The 13,844-nt window shown below is 42.0% G+C and overlaps 1 protein-coding gene across 3 annotated transcripts in view; it reads right to left on the bottom strand.

Annotated features, from left to right (window-relative positions):
* LOC112117532 (epidermal growth factor-like protein 6) overlaps positions 1-4,950 on the bottom strand; it is a 63,542-nt gene extending 58,592 nt beyond the window's left edge. For 2 of the 3 annotated variants that reach the window (XM_024215503.2, XM_024215505.2), the window contains exon 1: positions 4,676-4,950. In XM_024215503.2, the coding sequence (XP_024071271.1) occupies positions 4,676-4,752 (77 nt within the window). In that variant the 5' untranslated portion in view covers positions 4,753-4,950. Of the gene's footprint in view, positions 1-4,263; positions 4,340-4,675 lie in introns of those variants that run through there. The other variant, XM_024215504.2, reaches the window with a different exon arrangement.
* Positions 4,951-13,844: the final 8,894 nt, after the last annotated feature.

Here is a 13,844-nt window from a genome sequence, read left to right as displayed (position 1 = left end):
GCGAACCCCAAAGCAGCATAGATAGTATAAAAGAATCCAAAGCTAATCCATTAAAAATGTTAATGACTACTACTTGGGTCGTCAAAAACATTATTAAATACAAGAACTCTGCAGGACTATAAACCCCAAAACCCTGTTCCATACTTCTGCCTACATCCAACAACCCTCCAAGTTCACACCTAGGCTCCTTCCCTTTCCCTCAGGTCCTCCATTACCCCGACTCAGCCAAGCCTTTGCACTGCTTCAGAAGGGTGCGGGAAATACATTTCTGTATTGTAGTTTAGATGTATTACTCAGAATTCTGTATTAATATGACTAGTAAGGAATCTATTTGACCAAAAAAAAAAAAACCATTTCCTGGATCTTTTTTGTTGTCTGTATTGTTACAGACATAGTTGCTGACAAGTATTTTGAAATAAATTACCAAAATAATTGAAGCTGGTGTGATTATATTGTTATTTTGACAAATAAAATGTGCAGAATTTTAAAATATTGTACACAGAATTTTAATTTTTTGGTGCAGAATTCCCCCAGGAGTAACTGAGGAAGTGACCCAATCAGTATTAAGGATGATATGAGAAAAAAAAATAGAGTTGGCTCTCTTCTTACCCCAGACTATGTTGCTAACTTGTGACAGATACACCCATAAATAATAGGTATGCTTTATGGTGTGTACTGTATACATACACTTAAGCACTGTGTCATTTGAAGCCGTGTGTTTGTTTTACTTTGAGTTATGACCTCTCATGAAAAACAAATCAATCTGCACAAATCCTTGTCATTTATCTTCTGTTATCATTTGATTTAGTTGGGGTTGGTTCTGCTTTGAGCAGGGGGTTGGACTGGATGACCTCCAACCCTAATATTCTAGGATATTCCCAACTTTGCCCTAGCCCACTCTGGTTATGAGACATGGGGGTGGTCTACACTGGGGGGGGATCGATCTAAGATACGCAACTTCAGCTATGCGAATAGCGTAGCTGAAGTCGAAGTATCTTAGATCGAATTACCTGGGGTCCACACGGCGTGGGATCGACGGCCGCGGCTCCCCCGTCGACTGCACTACCGCCGCTCGCTCTGGTGGAGTTCCGGAGTCGACGGTGAGCGCATTCGGGGATCGATATATCGCGTCTCGTTAAGACGCGATATATCGATCCCGGATAAATCGATTGCTACCCACCGATACAGCGGGTAGTGAAGACGTACCCATGGTGAAGCTTCAGCGAGAGCTCCTTCAGAACCCTAGGAGGAATTCTGGCTGAGTCAGCAAGAATTTGCCTAAGGTTTCCATCATGCCCTTCTTCCTCCTCCCAGCCCCTCTCCCCCACAAAAAAACCCCTCTACAGCATGGTTATGCCTCAAAGGCACAACTCAGCCCTGGTTTTTTTACCCTTTAAATAACTGTAGACTGTTTTCATGCCCATCTCCCTCTAATCACATTATACAAATCTAGTTCTTTTAATTCTTTCCCTAATGTTTAGCCATTCTTTTCAGCATGTCACCATTTTGTCACTATTCTCTGAACTGTTTCCAGTTCAAATATATTTTCTGGTAATGAAAGACCTAGAACTAAACACAGTATTCAAATGGATTGATTCTACAGTCCTTTTGCTGACAACATTCTCGTCTAAATCAATGGGAGTTTTTCCTGAGTTAGTACTGCAAGACTAGGGCCTAGGGTGAAATCCTGGCCCCAATGAAATCAATGGAAGTTTTACCAGAATTTCATCCCTAATACGTAGAATAACCTGAACTTTAAAGAAAAGAACCATTTTCATCTGCTCCACAATGATGCCTCTGACCACACTGCAAAAATCTTATCAATCTTTTCTTCTCGTCTTTCTTAGCTCTCTGCAAGCTTGTTTCTTAACAATTTAAGACCTGTATGTTTCCTTTTGTTATCATTTCTTTCCAGGACTCGGCCTTTTCAGTGACTGATTATTTTTCCTTTTAGAAAAATAATATTAGTATTAACTTCAGTTTTTCAAGGCTGATTCTAATTTTGCTATTTCCTGTCCATATTTCTAAACTCTATAGGACACTTGGTATTTTTGAGTCCCTTTAATTTAGTATCCTCTACAAAATCTATTTAACATGCTGTTTAACCCTTCTATCTAGATGTTTAAAGTCTGTTTTTATTAGAACAAGATGCAACTCTGATCTTGGCCAAAAAAACCCACTGGGAACCGCCACCACCAATCTGTCTTGTCATACCTATGCATTGGACATGGAGCAAGCATCAGTCTTCAAATTTCCTGGTTTAATGTTATATAATTGAGGTTTTTATACAACACATCACTGGTTCAGATAAAAAAAAATCAAAGAAACATTTTCTGTTGAAATGCTTTCATTCTGCAATTTCAGGCCTCTGAAAAAGCTTGAAACCCAAATGCATAAAACCTCAAGAAATAACTAACACGAACATAATGCTGGTTACGGATGCCCTGCTTGAAGTGCAAAATGTGTATGAGCAGCTCTGGAGTTCATACACTTGAGTCCCTGTTCAGTTCCTGAAAAACTGAGCACTTGACAGCTCTGAACATGCTGGAACAGCACACTTCCACTTGCTGATAAGAAACATACCAGTTCATGACCCTAATGCTAAACAAATAAACCATGCTACATCTTGAAAACTTCATCTCTAATTGCTATGAATTCTCCTTTTTAATAGTTACTATTTTATTGGGGTCTTTATGGCTTTTTGCTTAACTCTGAATGTGAAGCCCTGGAAAAGTTTGTCTGATATTGAATAACTTCGTTAATTCCCTCTCAAAATTGTATGCTGGACTTTACCTCGATGTTCTCCTTGTGGGATACAAATATTTAAAAACCTTTAACATATGGTTATTAAGAGTGTCTATTTCTACAAGCAAATTTAAGAGAAGGACAATTTATAGCTTTCTGTATTTTGCTTCCCCTCTTTGTATTCATCTATATCTCCTGAGTTTTTTTAAGTTAGAGCCAGAGCCATCCCCAGTGAAACCCCATTGACTTCAGTGGAATTACTCCAGGGAAAGTTTAGTCTATAGTCTGTAAAATAGAGGGAAGGTCTTAATAACTGTCTCTTCAGTAGCGTTATACTTAGGATGACCAGATGTCCTGATTTTATAGGGACAGTCCTGATATTTGGGGCTTTTTCTTATGTAGGCGCCTATTGCCCCCCACCTCCGTCCCGATTTTTCACACTTGCTATCTGGTGAACCTAGCTATACTCAGCTTTATAAAAATCAGAGCTGTACCAACAAGAAGTTCTTAATTTAACACATCTATCTGCACCTACTTACTGGAAAATGCTTGAGGGTTTGATGCATCCAAAGCTCTGGGGGAAAACACATGAAGATATATTTGCCTATGGAAAGTCTATTAAATCCTTGTCAGTCAAAGTACCATACAAGAATCTCTCTGCTTAGGCAGAAACAGCATAAATAGGAAAAGCTGATCACCACAAACCGCTGCTTCCGCCCACTCAAAGTTCAAGAGGATCATTGACCTCCAGAATCAGCTGCTGCAACAGCCACTGATAAGAAACCAGTTAAAGAAGAAGGAAAAAGCAAAAGCAGGTGTTCAAAACTGAATTGAATAATACACATTAAAGCTAGTGATAGGCTTGAAACAAAACTCCAGGTATGGCCACCCATGAAGTTGCAAATTCCTAACTAGAATCCACATTTCACACCCCCTCCTCACTATCGTTATAATGGATCAACCTAAAACTCTAGATCCAAATGCTCCAAAACTTTGCGGTGTTAGGAATCTGATTCTGAAATGTTCAGCTTGGGTCTCTCTCTAATTGCAATTCACATAATATATGTTTTACACTTATACCTAGGTATCATGAGATAGGTACATATATTTGTAATGTACCAATGTACATGCATTAACACACGTATAGCAATACACATCCAATACACACACATTATATAATCCATCCCCAACATATATATTGTTAAAAAGGATCATCATGTAGAGGAATAGGGGGAAAACTTAAATTAACATACATTTGAGTAGAACTGGGAAAATACTGAAGAAAAAATTGCAAATACTGTATTAATTTAATAAAAAAATCAACAGCCCTTTGTATTAGTTTTCTGTTATCATTAGTACAAGTGATTTTTCTTGTTCTCATGAATGGTTGCAGAAAGAAAAACAGTCTCACCAGGAGAGGTGGACAGGTGTCTGTGCAAATGTTCATAGGAAAAGTGTTTCTATCGCCACCTTGATAGCTCTGATTTCCCTCCTCTTAATTTGAAGAGATTCACTCACCCATCAGAGCAGAAACACTGGGGTGACCAATCACACATCCCCGACAGCGAACCGTGGAAGAGACGGCCAAAGCGAACAGCTGGCGGACAACCCACGGGGTGAAATATGTCCCAGGAAGCGTTCAGCAACCAGATGAGACTAACCAACACATCTGTACTGCGCCCGTTCCCTGACCGCTGGCCAGCAGAAACAAAGGGCGGACACTCGGCGCATTGAAGGTTCGCACGACTTCTGCTCCAGTCACTGCAGAGAGCGTGTCCCGCTCTCGCCTAGGGTCTGAGCGCTCCTTCGCTGGGAGAGACAGGCAGACCACCCCCCCCCCCCCAATTTCACCCTCCCCTGCCTGGCCCCCGCGGGGCTTCCGTGCAATGCAGTGGAGAGCAGTGCCCTGGGCCGGTCCTGGTCTACTAACCTGGCTGTGTCAGCAAATCCGCGGGTAACAAAGGGCAGCAGGGTGGCTAGCAAAGCGCTGCAAGCGATCGGCCCCATGTCTGAGCTGCAAGGAGAAGCGGGGGGGTGGGGGGGAGCTCTGTGCTGCTGCCTTTGTGGGTGTTATTTGCCTCCCCCTCCAGTGCCAGCTCGGCGCTCCTGAGCGAGGTTTAGCAGCAGCCAGGGACAGCCAGCACCGGCAGCGGGCGGGTGAGCAGAGGAAGATTGCGGGAAGCTCCGCCAGCGGGGACATCCACACCGCCGCCCCCCACCCTCCCAAACGCTGCTAGTCCGGGATCTGGTTAAATAAAACACGGGTAGGCTGGGGGCGGGTCACTCGCTTCCACTGGGGGACCCGCCTACAGCAACACACAAGCTGGGCTTTGCACGCTGCTGCCGCTTCAAAGCAAGTGGCATACAGTGACCGCTGAGCTTGGGATGCGGGGAAAGGTGGGCCCGGGTTGGCCCCAACCAACCCAGTAATTAACCCCCCCCCCCAACCCACCGCAAAGAGAGAGAAAAGAAATTCAGCATTACCCAGATTCTTGCTTGCCGAGAGGAGGGGAAGGAAGACAAAGGCAGACTGTGTTTAACACAGCTTCACCTGTGAAGTGGAGGCTGATGGCACCTAATTCAAAACAAGGGTGACACTGACAAGTCCGACTCCTGACAAACCCCGCTTACAAAAGTGGTTAATCATGGATTATTAGCGATGGACCGTACAAATTCCCATAAACATTCCCACGCGTTTTGTGCTGGCTTTCTGCAAACAGCGATTGATTTTAGTGGTGCAAACATGAAGGAAAGTGAATTTCAGGCATAAGTGTATTTACAAACCAAGAGTTTCATATTTGCATGTATGGGTATTCTCTCCTCCAGCTGCCCCCGACCTCCCTGCCATGGCAAACGTTTATTGTTATTTAACATGTTTAGTATGACAGTGCCTAAGACCAGCCAAGAATGGGACTCCCTTGTGCTAGACACTGTACAAACAGAGCGGGAGATGGTCCCTGCCCTGAAGGGCATGAGCATTCATTCTTAACACATCCCACCAGGGGTGCTGGAACAATTTATATAATGGGGTGCTGAGCCTGTAAACCCTGTATATAATGGAAACCACTTCAAACAGGGGGCACAGCAGCACCTCCAGCAACCCCGGTTCCAGCACCTATGCATCCACATATTTCCATTTTCTTTTCTAGATAACTTTGGAGATAAGAAGGTGTTGAACTTCCTAGGGAATCTTGGCATTTGTTATATATCTAGTATTCTCCTGAGGCATTTTTTCTTCCAAAGACATTTAGACATGTGTCTATACCTTTGGTGGATTTCCAGCTTTCACATTCCTATACTAAGGTGGAAATAACATTTAAGTTAAAGAGTGAGAGTTTGGTCTTTAAACTATAGATTTTCAGTGACCAAGTCTTGTTCAAGCTAATGAAAGCAGCTGCCACCTTGCCAATTCATGACATTATTTCCTTCTGGACATCCCCCTGGGCTTCAGTGCTACTGCCAAGATATGAGAATTGACTCACCCCGGTATTCCTTTGCCTTCTAACATAATGTGTGAGTTCAGAGCTGCTGGGGTTCTCAGATTTATTTATTTTTCATAACTATTAACCCTTTCTTTTGCGATACTTTCAATCTTGACTTGCACGTTGGCTGAACAGTCACTCAGAAGAGCTGTGTTGTCAGCAAAATTTAATCTTCTAGTGTCCTGTTGTTGACCCATGCAATGCCTGTTTTGCATTGGTCTACGCTTTCTCTCATAATGAGGTCAATGGTAATGCCAAACAGAAGAGGTGAGAGAATGCATCATTGTTTGACACCAGTGTCTGTGTTAAACCATCGACATTCTTTGTAAATGAAAAGGTCTGCATCAAATAAATACCCAATTCCATCTTCTATTTTCTCCTCCTTATAGAAACAAACCACAAGACCCCAAACATTGGCTAATCACCTGATTTCAAAGGGACTTAACACAGAGGACAGGCAAAGAGCAGTCCAGAATAGACAGGGATGGCAGAGCCTTATTTGTGCCTTAACGTAGCATTTGGCTCTGGCAGCATGGGAAGGATTCAGATTCAGTTTTCTCACCAGCAATATCTGGGCAAGGGTTCGGTCAGTGAACAGAAACAATGGGCAAACTTTCAATCCCATTTATAGCTGTGCAAATGCAGAGTTACAACAGTATGTATCTTGAGTAACTGATGCCAGAATCTGACTTGATGCAATGTAACTTATCTGAGTAACCACAACAGCTCAAACTTTACCATACTATACCAAGTATATGCAATGCTGTTCACAAACAATTCAGAAAGGTAAAGTATTCTCAAAAAGATGTGTGAAATACAGTCATATGACAAATTCAAAATCTGCTATGACATTTCCAGAGCTGAAAACCCCTCCCATAAATTTGTGAAGTAATTTATTCTTTGCAGATTATTCACCCATTTCTAATCACAATAATGAATCTGACTCAATAGAGAGCAGGCAAAGCTGTGCCTTAAGGCAGTGCTTCTCAAAGTGGTGGTCTGCGGACCGGTGCCGGTCCACGAGCCATCGGCTGCCGGTCCGCGGCAAGTTTCCTCATAAGAGCGTCAAATAGGATAATAATATAGCATCGGTCCCTGGCACATTGGAAAAAAAAATTGCTGGTCCCCCACATCAGATAGCTTGAGAAGCACTGCCTTAAGGAACCTTGTCTAGTAAAAATATTTTGCACTTGTATAACACCTTCCAGTCAATGATATCTTAGCTCTTTATAAACAATTAAGTCTTGCAACACCCTTGCGAGCTAGGTAAGAAGCACTATCCTCATTTGACAGAAGCAGCAGCTAAGACAAGTTAAATGACATGCCCAAGATCCCGCAGGACATCTGTGGCAGAGACAGGAATAGAACCCAGATCTTTGATAGCAACTTCTGTTCCTTAACCACAGGATCAACCCTTTCTACTCTTTGTAAGTACAAGTGTTTTAAGCAGAAATGCCTGTTCAACTCTATCTGAACTCTACCCAGCGTGCTCATTAAGTCTCCCCACCATGCTCACATTAAAAAAAAAAAAACAAAAAACAAAAACAAAAACTTACCAAAATATAATATTTTATCCAAAACCCATACAATAGTCTGACATTTCTCTGCATTTCTCATCCAGTCTTGATGTTAAATATCCCATGATGGGCTCCCCTGCTGATTTTTCCTTTGTCTCCTGTGACTGCAGACTTCCTCCCAAAGTGGCCTTATGCAGACTCTATATCATCTCATAGGTTGCCAATTTTAGTATTCCTGAAGGTTTCATCACTTGACAATCTTTAATTAAAGTCTAATCTTTAATTCCTGGAGACTCCAGGACAATCCTGGAGGGTTGGCAACCCTATCATCTCATCATAGAGGGGGCAACATCAAAACTTTAGAGTTCCTTATTGAAAACCATAATTGTAACAAGATATAAAATTGTTGAAAATTAAAATGATCCATAAGCTTTTTAAAATGTGTAAATGCCATCCACTGGGGGACTGTATAGGACTGGTAATGGGATACAGCCCTTTCATCTCTAGGTCACTGGTTCAAATACAGCCCTGGACAGTAGGGAAGAGACACTGTTGCCATTTGACAGCTGGTCAGTGGCCATTGTGAAGTGTATTGGCATTGACGTTGATTGAATGTGTAGTGACTAACTCACCAAAGGGTGGTTACTTCAGGATAGGCTTAAGGTACTTTGGTGAGACAGACTGGGGAAATATGCATTGCCAATATGAGTGTCCTCATATTTGGCTGCCTGTGTGGTCGACAAAGAGAGGAATTCAATCAGTTCAGTACCGTTTAAGGGCACTATATTTCCTTAAAATGTATATTATAAAAACATGGAGATTTCATCATGCATGTGCACTTCTATAGACACTCATTTAATGCAGCCTTTGATGCAAGACATGCCATTAAAATAATGATCAGTGTTTTACTGAGTGAAGGTGAATTTGATTCTGTTTTTTAAAATTACATAGTTGTGCACTGTAATTCTTCCCTTCAAAATCATTTTAGATTATACTAATCTATTGACAGGTAATAGCTAGACTATCCAAAGGGCTGCCTTATATTTAGTAAGATAAATTGAAATACTAGATTTCATACAGGATGTTTAGCTTTTGCCAGTACATTAATATTTGCAATTCTGTTTCCTTTTAAGGATTCAGTCCTGGAAGGTACTGAACTATCCTGTGAGATGTTGAGTGTTCCCACTCAGCATTTGCCAGATTAATCCCAAAGGCAGGGTTCAAATGAGAGGCTTTAAACAGTGAAAGAACCCAGAGAAATGGGACATAGACTTTACTCATGCTTGGCATCTGAGTTTGGTTTTACTCTAGGCCTCCCTTATACAAAACCTACCCCCAGAGTGCAATGGCCTTCTTCTGAAGCTACCAAGGCCCAATCTACATTGTTAGCTTTATTGCAACTATAAAGGAGTCAGGGAACTTGGTTACAACATATTTCTCCCCTAATCGCCAGTAGTTTAAAAAAAAAAAAAAAGTGAGTAAACTAACCTAAACCAATCCCCATATTCCCCAAATGGGCAAACTCCATTTTCCTGTGTTTACATCAACAACACTACTGCCAATCTGGTTACAACATGATTAAAAAGCGTAGGTGGTTACCACAGAGCCATGTCCCTTTAAACATGTTCCACAGTACAACATTAAAACAGGTTGTAATCAGGTCCCTCGATTCGGTTATAGTAATATTGTAGACAAGGCTTGAGAGTGTGACATCTTCAAGCCATGTGACCTCCACTTTGCCAAACACTCCAGAGGTTCTTCCCAAACACAGACCTCCTGCTTTGCTGTGGGGCCTGCCCGTCAATGGGTTTCCTTTCAATGGAAGTCAGTACTCACACTCATCCATAGTAAATGTTTACTCAGCTAGCTCAGAGATGGTTTGGGGCCTGTCCACTTTGTGAGATCAGACTGAAGTTTATTCCGAGGACAAAAGGAAAAAGTGAGAACCCAGCTTCTAGCAACTCCTCCACCCTATACTCTTTCTTCCTGTCTTCCACCCTCAAATGCCTTGCACTAACTGGGCAATTACCTTTCAAAGACTTGGGGCAATCGGTCATCTGATGAGAGCCATCTGAGCTTTGGTATAAATACTGCAATGTCATTTTAGTGCCGGTGGAAAAGGTGACGCAATATCCTGAGAAACAGGGGAGCTGATATCAGTCTTCTGTCATTCCTATTTATTATCTGAGATCATCCTACTCAGATATGGTAGAGTCATATGAGAAACAGGTGTGTACTGCAGACTCTTTTGAATTGTTCATTAATGTCATTAAAGGAGCAACAGGATGTTTAATTTCCCCCTGGGATGGATTACTAGCCCCTCAAAGCAGAACCCTTACCAAACACTTATACAAGGCTGACTATATCCCTGGCTGATTTATCCAGGATTTCTCCACTTCACCTCTCTCTGGGCTATTATTTGTTTTCCTTCCTGACCTTCCACACTACTGAACTCTAAATGTTTCTAATCTCTGGTGTGTAGAAAGCTCAGTGAGGTGATGATAAAATTTCCACCCAGACCTTTCATTTTTTCCTCTCTAAACAAAGCACACAGGCATAATGTAAATTCCCAAAGTGACAGATTTACACTGCTTACATATTCTATGGCCTCCCTTTGGGTAACAAAAGTATTATGCTGACAGCATGGAAAGCACAAGACTCAACAATACTGGGAGGTTATCGCAATAAACATAGTATAGCTAAATAATTAGCACATAAAATGTCCAACCCAAACTTCCTGGATTCCAGCCAGCCCTCCAAACAATACACAAGGAATATGCATTTAATAGTCTAGTGCTTCAAAAGGCACTACTACCCAGGTTTAAAATGATGGGACAAATTCTGCTCTTTCAAAATTCAGCTGTATGATTGGGCAAAATCTGAACTAAATTTACAGCAAATTCAATTTACAATGTTTCCTTTTCAAATAGTTACAAAAATAAGTGATTTGTTTTCCCCCACAACAGACATACACATTCTCTTTTGTACCAATGGCAGCATATAATTTTAAAATTCACTAACTCATGGTCACTAGGATTAGCTGCTGTAAAGGCCCTGCATGAGTCTCTGCAGCAGTTATACGAGGTCCCCCCGCCCCACACACTCACACACTATGGGGAACCTTAGTTAAGGTTTCCTGTTTCTTATTCTACATAATTAAATGAACCCTGGACACAAACTGAACTTGCTGAGTGGTGTCAATGATGTCATAGCCATGTCAATTATACCTAGTAATTGCTCAGATATGACCCTTTCCCCTTATTTTAAGAAAATATTTTCCAAAATAATAATAGAACATGACAGGCAATACATTTACAAAGGATTAGTGCACTTCTGGGGCCTTGTATATCTAGCAATTCATCCAAGACATGCACTAATCCCTGCGTAACAAACTATTTCTTAGGTATCCTGGCTATCTGACAGGTCGGTTTCTCCTCTCCCACACATCAGCTTTACACCAGAGTATCACCATTGATTTCAGTGAAGTCACTCCTCATTTACACCAGTGAAGTGAGAGGAGAATCAGGCCCACTGTCTGTTAGGCACAGACCCACGTTGTAGAGTTCAAGGCCCACACGTTGTAGCATTCAAGGAAGTGCACTACATTGCTACACCCCTTCAAGGGGTCAGCATGAGCTCTTTTACATGGTCAGTCAGCTGTGGTGGCCTATGCCACATGTACACTAACTGCTCCCTGCGAATGCCCACGGGAACATCTGACTTGTCCCACCCCCTGCTTCCCAACCCCTTTGGGAGTGGCACATGTTCCAGTGGGCATTAGCAGGGAGTAATCTCTCTGCTAAAGAAGGGCAACTGTGGGACTGCAACTAGGGCTGGCCCCCCATGTGAGGGGCTATGGAAGGACTCTTTTTCTACCCTTCCCTCGGTACTCACAAAGGGCCACTCACAATACAGACCAGATGAGAGTGGTCCACAAGGTCACATTAAATAAATATGACCTTGTGGACCACTTCCACAAATCCAAAATCTCTCACAGCTTTTCTTTATTCAGCCATAGATCCCATCTTTTCAGCTGCAGTTTACTTCTGTATCAGGGCACTACTGTTAGCCCACTTTTTATCAATACACTTTATTGGAATCAGAAATGGCAAATCAGGAAAACATGGCCAAGGAATAAGCTCCTCATTGTTTCCTGAAGGTTATTTATGAGTGTTGATGAGTCCCTCATTTGGGGTTCTGGACTTGTTTTCAAGGCCCATTTGCTACCTTGGATTCAAGCAGGTTGAGGGGTATGCACTGAAAAGGCTGAGTTTTCAGTGTTATGCACACTACGGCTCCACTTCTACAAAAAATGTATGACTATATGCACATGAGCAACCCTGTTGACTTCAGTGGGACTACTCACATGTGTAAGGTTAAACACATGCATAAGCCTTTGCAGGATTGTGACCTATAATGCCATTGGCTTCAGTGGAAGTCATGTCTCTATAAAGCTGCAGGGTCAGGCCCTGTATGAAACATTGCTGACTGAGCTGAAGTTGTACATATACTGAAAATGGAACAAATTCTACACGTACGGGCCCAATCCTGTTCTTGTTGAATCAGTGGGGAGTGTTGTAGTTGATTTCAATGGTGTTTGGGCCCCATAACAAGAAAACCCTTCTCCTGGGCCTCTTTGACCTATAGAACCCTTGTCTACATGGAATGAAATCCTGCTTGCCTTACTGACACAAAGTTGCCCTTGAGTTCAACAGAGTCTTGCATGAGTAAAGCAAACAATTTAGCCCATAGACTGTGGCTGTGGGATTAACTTGATTTCTCACTAACACTGAATAATCCCTCTGTATTTCACTTGTCAGTCACATAATATCACTACCATGTTCATATACATAAGGCTGCATTCACTCACACATACACAGTGATCTCTGTAAAATTCCCTGATCAATACTAAGGTAATGTAAAACAAGTTTTCATTTGGCTTATGTGATACAATTTACAGTGATTTAAAATACAGATAAGCCTTTTATCCTTCTCTTAAACATTAGAAAGACATTTAATTCATAACACATTTAATTTACAGATATTTCATTGTGTTTAAAATCAACAGTTCTCTCACTGCGGGATTTCCACATTACTACACAGTTTTTTATACTCCACAAGCCAAATCTTGCTCCTAATAATCACTTGAGCAGTCCCATGCTAAGTACATAAAACTGCTCCTGTGGGTAAGGCAAGCAGGGTTAAACCTAACATAAGCCTCAGCTAGGTATTATACTGAACTTTGTTTCTCATGGCTATGGTTACCAGCAACAATTCCTGCTGAACTGGTACTGAAATGGTTTATTACTAGTGGAGATGGGACAACTTCATTTTCAGAGCCATTACAGAAAAAAAATATTCTTGACACTTAAAAACCAAGCGGCATTGTGACCTGGCATATGGGGTTACAGCACCACTCAGGTTTGGCCTGGTGGCCCATTCATCAGGACAGTTTAACTGTCAGATCCAAAATTTAGATTCTAAAAATCCACGCTCGTTTGCCATCCAACTCCGTAGGCACCTAAATTCTCTAGATGCCTAAATTTCTGCCAATATAGTCCCTGGATGCCTAAAAATATGCCAGTGGGAATGTGCACAGCTACCTAAACCCTGATGGTTGGTGCCGAATTAACACCTAAGTCCCAGCAGCATCCTCAAACAAGGCATTCTCTCTCCTATCTCACCTGATCTAGTAGGCATGCATAGAGGCTTCCTTAGAACATGCCTACTGGAGGAGAGCAGCATCAAACACAGGTAGAGGAGATGGTGTCTCCTTTTATCCTGTAATCCCAGAGTTAGAGCATTCACTCAGGATGTGGGCAACTCTGCCTGAGAGGAACAAGGACTTAAACTCGGGTCTCTCCACCCCCAAGGTGAATCTCCTAGTCACTGGACTATGAAATATTCTTGGGTCAGTTGACACACATATAGACTCGCTGCTATAGTTGTTTTCTCTCCACACCCCAGTGTAGACATACACTAAGTCCTCTTTGTGGATCTAGCCCTTAGGTGTCTAACTCCTATTGACTTTCAGTGGGAGCTGGATACCTAAGTGCCATTTGTGCCTTTAAAAACATCTATCTACCCCCTTAAAAGAGCC

The sequence above is a fragment of the Terrapene carolina genome, unplaced genomic scaffold (genome assembly GCF_002925995.2).
Source record: "Terrapene carolina triunguis isolate 2854851 unplaced genomic scaffold, T_m_triunguis-2.0 Scaffold22, whole genome shotgun sequence".
Classification (NCBI taxonomy): Eukaryota; Metazoa; Chordata; order Testudines; family Emydidae; genus Terrapene; species Terrapene triunguis.
This window is presented reverse-complemented; position numbering and strand designations above follow the sequence as displayed.